Source organism: Cervus canadensis, chromosome 19 (genome assembly GCF_019320065.1).
Source record: "Cervus canadensis isolate Bull #8, Minnesota chromosome 19, ASM1932006v1, whole genome shotgun sequence".
Lineage (NCBI taxonomy): Eukaryota > Metazoa > Chordata > Mammalia > Artiodactyla > Cervidae > Cervus > Cervus canadensis.
In genome coordinates, this window is record NC_057404.1 from 55,460,141 (window position 1) to 55,477,352 (window position 17,212).

The 17,212-nt window shown below is 38.1% G+C and overlaps 1 protein-coding gene across 3 annotated transcripts in view; it reads left to right on the plus strand.

Moving 5' to 3' along the window:
* The window catches only part of LOC122422296 (bifunctional heparan sulfate N-deacetylase/N-sulfotransferase 3), a 188,426-nt gene that overhangs the window by 10,375 nt on the left and 160,839 nt on the right, over nucleotides 1-17,212 (plus strand). For 2 of the 3 annotated variants that reach the window (XM_043438703.1, XM_043438704.1), the window contains exon 2: nucleotides 1,903-3,047. In XM_043438703.1, coding sequence (XP_043294638.1) covers nucleotides 2,025-3,047 — 1,023 coding nt within the window. In that variant the 5' untranslated portion in view covers nucleotides 1,903-2,024. The remainder of the gene's footprint in view (nucleotides 1-1,902; nucleotides 3,048-17,212) is intronic. The other variant, XM_043438706.1, reaches the window with a different exon arrangement.

Below are 17,212 nucleotides of genomic sequence, written 5' to 3' on the forward strand. Positions count from 1 at the left end.
TACTTTCTAGGCATTCCTTACTCTTTCCTTCAGCTCTTCAGGGTCCCTTGCCCAGTACTGTGCTCAGTCCTCCTCGGTAAAATCCCCTCTATCTCAAATGTCTCTTCATCTTACCCTCATCCTTCAAGGCTCTGCCCAAATCCAACCCCTCCCCACACTGCAGACACCCCCACTTGCCATGGTGTCTTTTTTTCTCTCATCCTGTCACAGACATTTGTCTCTAATCAACAACCCATACATTACTGTTTGCATTCAAGTTAGTCTCTACCTTATAATTTGGGACTCTTTAAAGAAATTCATTCTGTTGATGATTTATATTTGAAACAAAAACATACTTATCCCATAAATACTTAAATGAATGTATAGTTTCCCTAAATATTTGAATGAATAAAGTACAATATATAATTTATAGGATAAGTAAGATATTTACCCTATAAGTATTCTGCAATTACAGAATATTATAGTATTCATAAAGATAAACATATTACTCAAAATATTCCTCATTGATTATTTCACAGGTGAATGTCACAGAATTTTAGAGCCAGAATGTTCTTTCTTTTCCCAAACTTATTTATTTTTAATTGAAGTAAAATTACTTTACGATATTGTGTTGGCCTCTGCCACGCGTCCACATGAATCAGCCGCAGGCATCCCGCTTTAACGTCCCTCTCACCCGCCAGCCCTTCGCAGCCCTCTCGGTTGTCGCAGAGCTCCAGCCTGCATTTCCTGAGCCACGCGGCAGATTCCCATGGTCTGTCTTACACATGGTGGTGTATATGCTTCCTTGCTACTCTCTCCATTCACCACCCTCTCCTTCTTCCCCTCTGCCTGAGTCCATAAGTCTGTTTTCTATGTCTGCATACCCACTGTTGCCCTGTAAATATGTTCATCAGTACCATCTTTCTAGATTCCATATATACGCATTACAATATACGATATTTGGGTTTTTTTCTGACTTACTTCATCTGTATAATAGAGAGCCAAAATGTTCTTGGTAATCATTTATTCTAACCTTATCATTTTACTGAGAAGGTACCAGGGCCAAAGTGACAATCAATACTAGACAGAAGTGTAATAAACCCTAATTTTATGAAGAACGTCACTGTGGTATTCTCCATTAGTGCTTTCAGCTATTGTACAGCTAGCTTTCATCCTGTCTTATGGGCAATAATAAGATCTTTCTTAATATTTTTTATATTCCATGATATTTCCTTGAAACTTGCCAGGGCCATAAGACCTAATAAACTTCTGCTCTAAAAAGCACCCATGTTTCTTTCTTGTTATTTTTCAGAAGTTACTGAATTTTTCAAAGGTTACTAAGACTTGAAAAAGAATTGAAATGATAATATAACGAAGTATTTCATGAAGTTGCAGTTGTTTTCATTATGTTTTTAAAAAACATTTTATAGTACTTTTTATATAATTACTGAGATTTTCTAAAAAGTAGAAACTAGTGTCTTAATTGTAGCATTTAATGAAATACATCCAAACTTTTATGAATTTTCAGTATATGTAATTAACCACAAATAGTTTGAACCTATATTGCATGTTGTGACAGTGTATGGCTCAGGTGACATGTCTGTGGCATTAGGTTTGTATAATCTATACAATTTGATCCAAAGCTCAAAGAATAAAAGGAAACTCCTTGTTAATCCAGTGCCTTTTGTATACTAGGGGTAGAGACTTCTGCCCCTAGTTCAGTGGAGCCCTTCCCTCTTTCCATTCCTCCCCTGTCCTCATTCAGATTTGGGAGAAGAAAAGATAGGTTTTCTTAATTAGCAGACACCAATTCATCTGCCTAACAGGTTGCCACTTGTGCCAGTCACCAGGATAAAAATGTGCTCATTTTCATGCTGCAGATTGAATGTTTAATATTCTATTGTATCTTATTCTACTTTTCAGACTATATTTTCTGTGAGTCCTGATCAAGTGACACAAATGTGCTGCAATGGTGACATAAACTATTGACTGAAACTGGAAAAGTATCTTAAACATCATCTTTTCTTTTCTTCTTTCATTTTTTTATGGTGCTTCTGTTGGAACAGTCTGAGGGAAGTACATGCAACATGAGTTTTATCATGAAGCTGCACAGACACTTTCAAAGGACAGTGATTCTGCTTGCCACATTTTGTATGGTGAGCATTATTATTTCTGCTTACTACCTGTACAATGGCTACAAACAGGAAAGTGAACTGTCAGAGATGGCTTTGGAAGTCGATTGTGGGGACTTGCAGCACCTACCATACCGGCTGATGGAAGTGAAGCCAGCGAAGCTGTCTGATACCTCGAGGTCAGACACCACGGTCCTGGTGTTTGTGGAGAGCCAGTACTCATCGCTTGGTCAAGACATCATTATGATTCTAGAATCCAGTAGATTCCAGTATCACATTGAAATTGCTCCTGGCAAAGGGGATCTTCCAGCCCTTACAGAAAAATCTAGAGGCAAATATATTCTCATTATTTATGAGAACATTTTAAAGTATATAAATATGGACGCTTGGAATCGAAGTCTTTTAGATAAATACTGTGTTGAATATGGTGTGGGTGTCATTGGATTCCACAAAACTAGTGACAAGAGCCTACAGAGCTTTCAGTTGAAAGGCTTCCCTTTTTCTGTATATGGAAACCTCGCAGTAAAAGATTGCTGTATTAATCCTCATTCTCCACTGCTTCACGTGACCAAATCTTCCAAGCTTGAAAAAGGTTCTTTACCTGGAACTGACTGGACTGTTTTCCAGATTAATCACTCTGCCTACCAACCAGTAATATTCGCCAAAGTAAAGACCCCAGAAAACCTGTCTCCTCCCATCTCTAAAGGTGCTTTTCACGCCACTGTCATACATGACCTGGGGCTCCATGATGGAATTCAAAGAGTTCTCTTTGGCAACAATTTGAACTTTTGGTTGCACAAGCTTATCTTCATAGATGCTGTTTCCTTCTTGTCAGGGAAGAGGCTCACTTTGTCCTTGGACAGGTACATTCTCGTGGATATTGATGATATTTTTGTGGGAAAGGAAGGAACAAGAATGAACACCAATGATGTTAAGGTAAGGCTCTTTATCTCAAAGTGTGGTTCATCTCTCAGTAGGTTTGTCTAGGCCTAAGGGATTTCCTGGGACAGAGGATTTTTATTTTATTGGGAAATTCTTAGGCAAACTGGGATGAGTTGTCTACCCTCAGCTATTTTTGAGATATATCTCAGCCCTAGAACAGCTAAGTAGATAATCTATTTTTCTGTGAATCAAGAAAAAAAATGAAGAGTGTACTAAAGGAGTGAGTGTGGCAGACTCCTGAATTGCATTTCTATGTGTATTCAAAGCTACAGGATAGAAACCACTTTGTTTAATTACTTTCCAGAAACTGTCTACCTCTGCAAATGATTATGAATCTGAGACGTTAGTCCATTTAAATATGAAATCATGGTGAATTTGTTTTATTTTTTTTTTTTTATTTCAACTACAGAGGGCAGGTCTTTATTCCCAATCCCGATCCCCCCTCCCACGTGAATTTGTTTTAATGAAAATAAATACTCCCATAAATTTTAAGAATTAAAGATCTCATAAGTAGCAAGTTCAGATGTTTTGGGAAGTTAAATGTACAACTCATTTTCTCTTATTACTTTTTTTCAAACTCTGAAAATTAGCACTACTGAATGTGGAGAGTTATGAATACACAAGCATACATATTCACATATACACATAAGGATTTACATTAATTGTCAAAATTCATTGAACTTATGGTTCATCCATGAAACCTATCATTCTACACTTATATTGGATTAGATTTCTCATTATGTAAACTGCTGCCCTTAGATAGAAAACGATTATTTGAAGATAGTTGATTATCACTGTGAAGGTATTTTATTACATAATGTGACTGGCTATTTAATATTAATGGAATTTAAAATTAAAATGATCTACATTCATCTTAGTTTCACATTCAAAATGCCATTGGATTCTATCTCTGTTAACTACATATTGATTTCACATAAAAGTGAAAGGAAAAATTTGATACATAATTTTTTATTCTATACAGTTTTGACCTTTTGGTAAAATACAGAGTACTGAATCAGATGGAAAAAAGTCTTGAAACTGTGTTCTTTTCTCCAGACACTGAGCATCTGGCAAATAATAGTAATGTTCATCACACTACTTAAATGAGCTAAGGATGCCAGAAGGACTATTAAATATTACCATGAGAGTGTGAAGACTGAAAAGAAAAAAAAAACTTTCATATTCTTGGTAATATTTTAGACTCTTCCTTTTAATTCAATATAAATTAATTATAAAAAAAAGTTGTGCTTAAGTTTTCATTAGTCTTTTGAAATAGTCTTTGAAAGTGTAGCTAAATTAAAACTGAGCTGGTGGTTTAAACATTTATTATGTCCTTGAAAATTATAAACAATATATAATTATTTCTAATTTTTCCATTCTAAAATATTATGATAAAAATGTTTTAAGGCTTTATATCTGAAACATGTCTTTAAATCTTCCAAAATATGTTCTTATGTAATTTAAAAATAAGCTAGATAAAACTCCAAATTTTTATGAAACTCTACTATATTCTCTAAAGTTATACAAAATACAAAATGCCTTTGGTGCTTTTAAGCCTAAGCCACTTTTAAGTGGTATAAAAAGCTAAAACTTCACTGAATAAATTCAGTAAGAATTTAACATTGTAAAATATTTTATGAATTGCTCACATTTAGATAGGAATATACTTTCTAACCAACCTAAAGGCTTAAAAGAAACTATGTTTTTAATTCTTTGATTTTGAACTACTTCTAAGTTGTATCTGTGATTGTGTCTCAAAACATTGGTCTAAACATAGTCATTCACCCATTCATACATTTGTTCACTGATTCATTCTGTAACTAGATATTAAGCATGTCCTACATGTGAAATATTTTTGGTGATATGTAAATAGAGTGAAAGTCGCTCAGTCTGACTCCTTGTGACCCCATGGACTATACAGTCCATGGAATTCTCCAGACCAGAATATGGAGTGGGTAGCCTTTCCCTTCTCCAGAGAATCCTGCCTACCCAGGGATTGAACCCAGGTCTCCTGCATTGCATGCAGATTGTTTACCAGCTAAGCCACCAGGAAAGCCCAAGAATACTGGAGTGGGTAGTCTATCCCTTCTCCAGCGAATCCTCCCGACCCAGGAATCAAACCAGGGTCTGCTGCATTGCAGGTGGATTCTTTACCAACTGAGCTATCAGGGAAGCCCAATATAAAAGTGAAAGTGAAATAGAATAATAGAATCATGCACCTTGGTCTTATTCCATTAGAAGAGAGGGTAGAGAGAGTACAGTTAGAGAAGTGCAGGAAGCACACAGTTGAAAAAACTGCGAGCACCTTCCTGCTTAGCCCTTGGCATAGCCGTGTGATATGCCAGCCATGGAGCCAGGCACTGGGGATACGAAGATTAATAAAGCACGGCTCCCCCTTGATCAGGATACCGCTGTCTCGTTAGGGATGGGGCGGGAGTGATAAATACATAGAGAGCTTGCAGTTTGGTGAGCACCATACTAAAGCTGCCTGTGTGGTTTTATGCACGTGACGTTGTGTGAAACACCTATGCTGTGTACTGTGCACCAGAACTAAGTCCTACGAAGCAGGACAGGCTGAGAAGGCAAACCAGAGTGATAGGATGATTTCAGAGGCTGCAGCGACGGCATTCAGACAAAAGAAGGAGATTTCTTGAAGCTAGGAAATGAGAATAAGAGTGGAGAGAGAACGACCAATTTAAGAACTACATAGAAGGTAAAACTGAACAACTTAGTAACTGTGTCAGTGGAGATGAAAGGGGATGTGACCAAGAATGACAGTAAGACTTTTAGCATAATTGAATAGAGTTTCCATGTGGTTCAGCCCTCCCTCTCCTGGGCACATACCCAGACAAATCTATAATTCAAAAAGATATATGTACATACGCCGCTGTGTTCATTGCAGTACTGTTTACAATAGCCAAGATATGAAAATAACTTAAATGTCTGTCAACAGATGAGTGAATAAAGATGTGGTATATAAGGACAATGTAATATTATTCATTCATTAAAAATAATGAAATAATGCCATTTGCAGCAACATGGATGGGCCTAGAGATTATCATAATAAGAGAAGTCAGAAAGACAAATATTGTATATCACTTATATGTGGAATCTAAAATACAACACAAATGAATATATCTATGAAAGAGAAACAGATTCACAGACATAGAGAACAGACCTGTGGTTGGGAGTTTGAGATTAGTAGATGCAAACTATTATATGTACGATGGATGGACATCAAGGTGCTACTGTATAACACAGGGGACTATAATTCAATATCCTGGGATAAATCATATTGGGAAAAATATGAAAAAGAATATTTATATGTACGACTGAGTCATTTGCTATACAATGGAAAACATGATATTGTAAATCAACTATACCTAAATAAAAATTTTTTTAAAGTTAAAAGATTTCTAGCATAGTTGAATAACAGTTGATTATTCCAACGACAAAGAAAGAGGAGAGAGCAAGAAGGTCATTGGAGGTCATGGTAAAAATTTCAGTTTTATTGAAGTGCACCTGGCGCATACAGGTATACAGATGTTTAACAAGTAGTTGGCTCACTAGAGAAGTCTGGGTAGCAAGTGTAGTTTTTGAAGTTACCGTTCTGTGTAAGGGATGGTTCAAAGTGAGAAAGTATGGGAGATCAGCCAAGGAAAATGTTTATAGAGTGATAAGAAAAAAAGATAAAAAGATCGAGTACAGAATCTTGAGGAAAATCATCTTTCAGAAAACAAGTGGAGAAAGATAATCCCATGAATAAGAATCAAAAAAAAAAAAACAGTCAGAGATTTGAAAGTTATTATGCTATACAAGCCTTGGGAGTAAGGGCTTCAGTGAGGATGTGAACAGCCATATAGAGTCTATCATCAGTGTCCACTGAGGCAAGAACTGGCGAGTTTCCTTTGGCAAAAGACACAGGTCACTGCTACTGCTGGGGACTCATAAAAATCCAGGGTAATAGAAGCACAGCTGAAGTCAATTCAGGAGTAAATTTAAGGTTTAAGATATGAAGAAGGAGAGCATGGAGTGCTCAGTAGAGAAATGTTGATATAAAAGAGAGAAGAGAAATTAGCTGGAGTGTGGACTGGAGTTCGAGTAACCAACCATCCTGGTTTGCTTAGACTAAGCGCATTCAAGGCTACAACTCAGTCCCGGGCAGACTGGAATGATGGATCTCCCTAACTAACTAGGGTAAGGGAAGGATATTTTCCTAGGAAGAAAGATCCAAGAGCAGGTGGTCTAAGAAAAGGTCATGGATGCAGTGGTTAATAGTCCATAATTAACAGAAATATTTTCATCAAGCTCTTTTATTTAATTATTACCACTAAAAAACAAGCATTATATGGTCCCCATTTTATGTATTAGGAAAACTGAAAGGAATGTGAGGAAATTGAAGGTGACATACTATGAAGTTTCTTGCAAAATTAGAAAGATGGTGCATATCACATAAATTTTAATAAGAATGCTAATCACTGCAAAAGTGCTTTTTTAGCTCACATGGAACAAAAAAACTGTTTCCTCATTTAACTGGGAGATAAGAATTAGCAATGCAGTATCAGTGTTACCTGCCTTGCTATTGAATAATATGAGCACATTTCAAAGAGCCTCAAAGCTAAGAAGAAACTGACATAGCACAAAACACATGACTCTTCAAGAGGAAGAAAATAAATAACAAATCTAAGGGGTTGTCTTCATTAGCTACAGAGCTATGCCACAAGCCATAGCCCTTAAAGAACCAAAGAATATATTAAGTAATTTAGACATTAAAATGCTCTTCATAGAGGCACTATTACATTCAGTAAAATTGAAGTCAGGATGTGTATGTGTGTGTGCGTGTGTGTGTGTGTGTGTGTAATTGATCTATATGGACAAGATATGTCTCAAATTTACCTTGGGCTAGTTTTGTGATGTTAGAAAATTCAAGTTCCTAGTGTTCTAAGATCTTCCTCAAACTTCCTGAGACTAGTGGTTCTGGGGGAAAAAAGGCTTTTTGGAGAAGGAAAGTGATATATAAATAGATGCTTCTCCCATTAAAGCATTTTGAAGTTCTACATGAAAGCCCAGCATGATGGAGTGAATACTAACAATTTAAATTCTCTCCTAGAAGAATGAATTCACTCTTGGCCTAAGGTTCATTGTACCTTTAGACTTAGACCACGCCGTGTAGTGTTTTAGCCCTAAGATAGATGGGAAGTGGAATGGGGGGAGGCTGTGATGACAGTGGTCTTAAGGGTTTTACTGAACTCTGTGCATCTGTGCTCTCAGCAGATAAAAGAGCTGCGTATCACTCTCGTGGCTATGTTTCTCCCTCCTCCTCTTTCTGTAATAGGCACACACACTCTTTCCAATTTGACAGACTTTTCTAACATCGAGAGAGAGTGAAGACCCAGCCCGGCCGTATCCCCAGGCGCCTGAACACAGAGCGGCTCAGCAACCTCCCTGTCCTCACTACCTAACCCTTCCTTCTCTTTCCTCACACTGCACTCTTCCTTAGTTTGGCTGTTTGTCAGTTGCCCCTTACATTTTGTAAGTGGCCTCTTGAGAGGACAGTTCTTCAGTCATTAATAAAATGCTGTGAGTGATTTTATCATCATTTTTCTTGCTAACTGAAGGTCCCAAAGGCTTAGGGAAAAGAAAGTGCTGGAAACAGAAGTAGGAAGCCACAAAGCTCTAAGAAAAAAAAAAAAAAAAACAAAAGCTCTGAGAAGTCAGTGGTATCAGGCTCAGAGGACAGAGCTGGCTGGCTTCTCAGTCATGCAGGGGGGCTGACACCCCCGGAGGCTGAAACTGGAAGCTTCATGCTGCCTGACTTCACCCTCTGATAAGAACCTTCCCTGCCCCAGCTGAGGTCAAGCCAGAGGCTTCATAAAGTCACTGAAAAAGAACCTACCACACCGATGTTTGCAGGGAAAAGGCAACTGCAATCAATTGTTCTGTCATAAGCAGAAATAGAAGGGCAACAAATTTCACCAGATAGTTCACTACTGACAGTGCTCTGGATGGATGTCAAGACCTGTACATAGCACCAACCTTTTTTCCCCCTATAAACCCATATTTCTTTAATTCCTTTCCATTATCTCTGATGTTTCTTATCTTGTATTTGCTAATATCCACTTTAATTGCATTATGCTCTGGAAGCATGTGTTTCATACCAACATTTTCCATCTGCTAGAGTCACTTTATGACTGGATACAGTATTGCTTCTAAGAACATATACTGTACAGTCAGGGTATATCTATTAGCTCATCTTTGTTACCTGTGTTGTTCAGAGCTTCTATAGTCTTCCTGTTTTGATCTTTTTTTGTTTTGTTTTTTTTTTGGATGAAGGGGAAGGAATAGAGTGGACTAACTGATGTTACCAAAGGTGGTGTGTTTAATTCTCCAACTCTGATAGTGGATTGTAAATATATCCTTGTTTTTCTGTCAGTCGTTACCTTACCTATTTTGAAGCTGTTACTTAAGTGTGTGGTTTATATGTATTTATATATTATTTTAATATTTTATTATTCTATGGCTACCTTAATAATAGTAGAGCTACAATCAGCTTTTTATGGGGAGATTACTATTTTAAAATTTTACTTTATTTCATTTTTATATTTGCTGTATCTTCTTTCTTTACATTATGAATCAGGTTTGAAAACAACTCTCTGTGAAATTTTCCTATTTATCTACTATGTCAACATTTGTCTTTTAATTGATATGATCAGTCTACATACACTTAAATATGATTACCAATGTATATAAAAGTAATTTCGGCTGTCTTATTTTGTGCTTATATTTGTCCCACTTGTTCTGTGTCTTCTTCTCTTTCTGTCCTTTTTTGCTTTTACTGTCAGTTTCCTTCTATTTTCTGCCTATTCTTGGTTTGATATATATATATATGTAATTTCCACTAGTGGCTTTTCCAGAAATTTAAACATATGTGCTAAGCAAGTGCTAATATTAATATTCTCACACCTCGGTCAACAAGTGCTGGCTACTTTGTCTCCAATCATGTCTGTTTTCCTTTGGCTGATGAGTCATTCTTTTTTCTAAATATATTTTATTGAAGTATGTGTGCATGTGTGTTAAGTTGCTCCAATCGTATCTGACTCTTTGTGACCCTATGGACTGTAGCCTGCCCGGCTCCTCTGTCCATGGCATTCTGCAGGCAAGAATACTAGAGTGGGTTACTATACCCTCCCCCAGAGGATCTTCCTGACCCAGAGATCCAGACCATGTTGCTTACATCTCCTGCATTGGCAGCCAGGTTCTTTACTACCACCACCACTTGAGAATCTGATTTACAATGTTGTGTTAATTTTTGATGTATAGGAAAGTGATTCAGATATATACAGATAGACAGATGTATCTATCTGTGTATGTTCTTTTCCATTATGATTTATTATAAGATATTAAATATAGTTCTCTGTGCTATACAGTAGGACCTTGTTGTTTATCCATCTAATATAAAATAGTTTGCATCTGCAAATCTCAGACCCCCAATCCTTCCCTCCCTGAGCACTCTGATGAGCCATTCTTGTTATGGATGTTAACTGCATTCAGTTCAGTCACTCAGTCATGTCTGACCAATTCTTTGCGACCCCATGGACTGCATGCCAGGCCTCCCTGTCCATCACCAACTCCCGGAGTCCACCCAAACCCATGTCCATTGAGTCGGTGATGCCATTCAACTATCTCATCCTCTGTCGTCCCCTTCTCCTCCTACTTTCAATCTTTCCCAACATCAGGGTCTTTTCAAATGAGTCAGCTCTTCACATCAGGTTGACAAAGTATTGGAATTTCAGCTTCAACATCAGTCCTTCCAATGAATATTCAGGACTGATTTCTTTAGGATGGTGGCTGGATCTCCTTGCAGTCCAAGGGACTCACAAGAGTCTTCTCCAACACCACAGTTCAAAAGCATCAATTCTTTGGCACTGAGCTTTCTTTATAGTCCAACTCTCACATCCACACATGACTACTGGAAAAACCATAGCTTTGACTAGATGGACGTTTGTTGGCAAAGTAATGCCTCTGCTTTTTAATATACTGTCTAGGTTGGTCTTAGCTTTTCTTCCAAGGAGCAAGCATCTTTTAATTTCATGGCTGCAGTCACCATCTGCAGTGATTTTGGAACCCTAAAAAATAAAGTTAACTGCATCATGTCTGTTTAATCCCAGATATTAGACATCTTGCTTTTACTATCGTCATGATTTAATTGGATTAGCCTACTCCTTTTCCACAGGTAAGCCAGAGTGATGTCATTAACATACAGTTCAGATCACGTCCCTCTGCCTAGCACCCTCCAGTGACTTCCAGTGTCAAACATGATAATTGCCGAAGTTCTTAGTCTCCTCTACCCTCTCTGTAGCTCCCTGATCACGTGTCCTTCTCCGCTCCTCTTCACTCTTATCCCCCCATGGTCCCTCCCGCTTTAGGGTTTTACACTTGCTGTTCTTTCTGACTTGAATGCTTTTCCCCCAGATTGGTTCATGGCTCACTTGGGTGTGAGCTAAATTGCTTTTTCCTCACTTCTTCCAGGTCTCTATTCAAATGTCACCTTCTCAGTGACATCTTCTCTGACCATTCTCTTTAAAATTCCAACCCCCAAGCCTTCTCATCTTTTCCTGCTAATTTTTTCCCCTGAAACTTATGATCATCTATAATGTGCTGAAACTGGCACACACATGCCCACCAGGTCAACTGTATACATCTCTTCCCACATGAGGGTAGTATTACCACAAAAAATGGTAAATGATACCAATTCAGGCTTTTTTCTTTTCAAAGAGCTGGTCTTAAAGGTTTACAGCACACAACTAAACAGACTCTATGTGACTACTTATTTTTGTTGGTTTGTCACTTTGGCTACTAAAGTGTAAATGCCGTGGGGACAAGATTTTCTCTTCTGTCTGTTCACTGAGGAATCTCCAGCATCTAGAATTGTGCCTGGCTCCTTATATACCTGTTGAATGACTGAATCTCATTCTTCCTGGAGCTTACCCTTTAGATGTACCTTTAGTGAGTGTATTCATGGTAAACTCTCTCTGATTTTATGGTATGTAAATGTCTTTATTCACTCTTTGAAAGATAGTTTTCTTGAATTTTCGGAGCCTCATTGATGGTTTCTTCATGTATAACAATCGCTGCACATATTTGGAAACATAGGGCTTCCTAGAAGTCACCTGAATGTTTGTGGTGGCAAGATGTATCAGAATCCCCCTGGGCCCTAATTGTTTTATAATTGTCAAAAAAGTTAGGCAATTTGGAACTGTTGTGAATGTTTATGAAATGTTTCTCTCCCTTTCTTTTAGTTTGGTAGAACACTTATTTCTAAATTTGATATAATGTGATTTATAATATACAGGAAAAGAATCATTCTCAATATTATTGTCAAGATCAAATAGCTATAGTGTGCAACTATGAAGACAATTATATGAAACAAATAATTTTCTGAAAATAATTTTTGGCAGTAACATGGGAAAATAAGAAAATAGTTTAGCAAAGGGAAGAACTTTTGTATCCATAATCTACTTCAACTTACATTTATTAAATTTGTTACACTGTGAGATGTATCTCTATTATTATTAATATCAAGGAGACATCTGTTATACAATGACATTCTAAAATGAGTTCCAAATTATTTAAAGGAGACAAAATGCTATTTCTGAACACCACAGGAATACATAAACAGAATATCTGGTGACTGCTTACATTTTTAAAGGTCTGATATGGTGACTCCTCACCAAGCAGGATAAAGAGCAAGACAGTCGTAGGTGATACGAAAGCTCAACCAGGCAATGACAAGCTTGGGGCCGAGCAGGAGATGACAAGAGGAAAACTCTGAGTACAGATTTAGGTGCCAGAGATATTCAGCCCACTTCAGAAAATCAACATCTACTCCGTCAAAGTGCTGTGATAAGGATTTCAAGGGGTACATTGATGAATAGTGAAACACAATTATTTACAAAAGAAGTGAAGAAGAAAGGAAAAAATTTTACTGGGTTCTTCCTTCTTTGGATTGATTTTGCAAATACTGCATAATTCTTAGGAATAAGTCAAAACATAAATGGATCTTTTTTTGTATTTCTGTGCTGATGGCTTATAGGTCCATAAAAGATGCAACTATTTTATAATGATATGTTTTGGGGTACTTAGTTAAGTTCAGTCACTCAGTCATGTCCAACTCTTTGCGACCCCAACTCCCAGAGCTTACTCAGACTCATGTCCGTTGAGTCAGTGATGCCATCCAACCATCTCATCCTCTGTGGTCCCCTTCTCCTCCCAACCTTCAGTCTTTCCCAGCATCAGGGTCTTTTCAAATGACTCAGCTTTTCACATCAGGTGGCCAAAGTATTGGAGTTTCAGCTTCAGCATCAGTCCTTCCAATGAATATTCAGGACTGATTTCCCCCCAGGATGGACTGGTTGGATCTCCTTGCAGTCCAAGGGACTCTCAATAGTCTTCGCCAGCACCATAGTTCAAAAGCATCAATTCTTTGGTGCTCAGCTTTCTCTATAGTACAACTCTCACATCCATACATGACTACTGGAAAACCATAGCCTTGACTAGACAGACCTTTGTTGGCAAAGTAACGTCAATACTGTCAAGATTGGTCATAACTTTTCTCCCAAAGAGTAAGTGTCTTTTAATTTCATGGCTGCAGTGACCATCTGCAGTGATTTTGGAGCCCCAAAAAATAAAGTCTGCCACTGTTTCCCCTGTTTCTCCATCTGTTTGCCATTAGGAGATGGGACTGGATGCCATGATCTTAGTTTTCTGAATGTTGAGATTTAAGCCAACTTTTTCATTCTCCTCTTTCACTTTCATCAAGAGGCTCTTTAGTTCTTCTTCACTTTCTGCCATAAGGGTGGTGTCATCTGCATATCTGACGTTATTGATATTTCTCCCGGAAATTTTGATTCCAGCTTGTGCTTCATCCAGCCCAACGTTTCTCATGATGTACTCTGCATATAAGTTAAAATAAGCACAGTGACAATATACAACCTTGACATACTCCTTTTCCTATTTGGAACCAGTCTGTTGTTCCATGTCCAGTTCTAACTGTTGCCTCCTGACCTGCATACAGGTTTCTTAGGAGGCAGGTCAGGTACTCTGATATTCCCATCTCTTTAAGAATTTTCCATAGTATATTGTGATCCACACAGTCAAAGGCTTTGGCATAATCAATAAAACAGAAATAGATGTTTTTCTGGAATTCTCTTGCTTTTTCAGTGTTCCAGCAGATGTTGGCAAATTGATCTCTTGTTCCTCTGCCTTTTCTAAATCCACCTTGGACATCTAGACATTCACAGTTCATGTACTGTTGAAGCCTGGCTTGGAGAATTTTGAGCGTTACTTTGCTAGCATGTGAGATGAGTGCAATTGTGCGGTAGTTTGAGCATTCTTTGGCATTGCCTCTCTTAGGGATTGGAATGAAAACTGACCTTTTCCAGTCCTGTAGCCACTGCTGAGTTTTCCAAATTTGCTGGCATATTGAGGAAAAGTAGGAAGTCAAGAAACACCTGGTGTAACAGGCAAATTTGGCCTTGGAGTACAGAATGAAGCAGGACAAAGGCTAATAGAGTTCTGCCAAGAGAACGCACTGCTCATAGCAGACACCCTCTTCCAACAACACAAGAGAAGACTCTACACATGGACATCACCAGATGGTCAATACCGAAATCAGACTGGTTATGTTCTTTGCAGCCAAAGATGGAGAAGCTCTATACAGTCAGCAAAAACAAGACCGGAAGCTGACTGTGGCTCAAGTCATGAACTCCTTATTGCCAAATTCAGACTTAAACTGAAGAAAGTAGGGAAAACCACTGGACCATTCAAGTATGACCTAAATCAAATCCCTAACGACTATACAGTGGAAGTGAGAAATAGATTTAAGGGGCTAGATCTGATAGACAGAGTGCCTGATGAACTATTGATGGAGGTTCGTGACATTGTACAGGAAACAGGGATCAAGACCACCTCCAAGAAAAAGAAATGCAAAAAGGCAAAATGGTTGTCTGAGGAGGCCTTACAAATAGCTGTGAAAAGAAGAGAAGCGAAAGGAGAGAAGAGAAGAAAGAAAGAAAAGAAAAGAAGGAAAGATATACCCATCTGAATGCAAAGTTCCAAATGATAGCAAGGAGAAATAAGAAAGCCTTCCTCTGTGATCAGTGCAAAGAAATAGAGGAAAACCTTAGACTGGGAAAGACCAGAGATCTCTTCAAGAAAATTAGAGACACCAAGGGAACATGTCATGCAGAGGTGGGCTCAGAAAAGGACAGCAATGGTATGGGGGTATTTAACTACTCCCCAAATAGGTTGCACAGAGTACATACATTGTTTTGTGTTTTATATTTATTATCATTTAATTCTCATTAAAATAATCCTATAAAACAATGACTGTAAGTACATCAATTCATATGAATAAACTGAGGTTCACAGACAAACTAAGATTAACTTGCCTAAGATCTTTCAACCAGCAAGAGGCAGTCCCGGGATACAAAATGCGGCTTCACCTGCTCCACAAGCTCAGCTTTCCCACCACACACTGGTCCCCAGTTTCCTCCTAAGACAGCAATGGGGTGTCCATATCAAATCCTTCCTACCAAAGTCTGTAGCAAATTAGATCCAAGACAGAGTCTATTACAGCTTGATGGGTCATATCTGAAGCTCTGCCCTGGATTTAATTTTAAGTTTGGAACAATCAGTTACTTCTTGAAATGCCTTGGACTCAAGTAACTGCAATGATTTGGCCAGGGCAGATTTTACTTGAAGATTTGAGTTAAGTCCACCTGCCTATGCACCAAAGTTCTTCTTTCTAGGGACTTTGCCTGCAGTTCTGATTACTGTTACCACTTTAGCAGTTTTGATAAGATTAGGGTTGACATAATGACAGATACTTTTGGTGCTAGCTCAATTAAAGAACGGAAATTGCCTGATAATTTAACTTTTTCTCTCTGTATAAACTCAGATTTTATAGTTCTATGATGTTTTAATGTGCTTTATACAGGCATTCCTAATATTTTTTTAAGCACACAAATTTTTTCAAATGAAGTAAAAGCTGGTATGTTATCTGTTGGTCTTTGCGAAGAGTGAATTAATAGCTAAAGCACTTTTTGTATTCTTAACTTTTATGGGCTGTCTATGCATAATGGTGGGGAAGGAAATGGCAACCCACTCCAGTATTCTTGCCTAGAGAATCCCGTGGACAGAGGAGCCTGGTGGGCTGCCATCTATGGGGTCACACAGAGTCAGACACGACTGAAGCGACTTAGCAGCAGCAGCAGTATGCATAATAGAACTATTATTAGTATTAAGACTCATATTAAATAAGTCTTAAAATCACAATATGAAAATAAAATAAATTATGAGATCTACTTGACATTTACAGACTGTTTATAAACAGACCAAGGAAATATACCAAGTAGTTGCATTAAGCTTCTAAGTGGACTAAAATTTTTAAAGTGTTAAAGTTTACATATTGGAATTTTACCTTAAAAGATTAGGTGCTTTTTCATTTTCATATTAATAATCTGAATGATTATAAATAATAATTGCTATTAATTATACCAATTGTTAAAAAAGCTGCATGTTTGTTTCCTTTTGTGGCTGTAATGAATGACAATTTAGTGGCTTAAAATGACCCAGATTACCGTTTAACGATTCCAGGGGCCTGGGGCTCCACACAACCCCACTGTGTTAGAGTCCAGGTATTGTCAGCGCTCTTTCTACCTCACCTCATCTATCTTCCAGAGTCTCTCCACATTCCTTTGCTTGTGTTCCCTTCCTTCATCTCCAAAGCTAGCAACAGTAGATCTCTGTGCCTTTCTGTCATAGCCACGTCTCCCTCTGATTAAAACTGGGAAGGTTTTCCACTTTTTAACGACTCGTGTGATCAGACTGATATACCTACACAATCCCTATCTCAAGGTCCTTCACTTAATCACATCTGCTAAATCCTTCTTGCCATGTAAGTTAGGACTTCCCTGGTGGCTCAGACGGTAAAGCATCTGCCTATAACGCGGGAGACCCAGGTTCAATTCCTGGGTCGGGAATATCTCCTGGAGAAGGAAATGGCAACCCACTCCAGTACTCTTCTTGCATGGAAAATCCTATGGATGAAGGAGCCTGGTAGGCTACTGTCCATGGGGTCGCAAAGAGTCGGACACGAC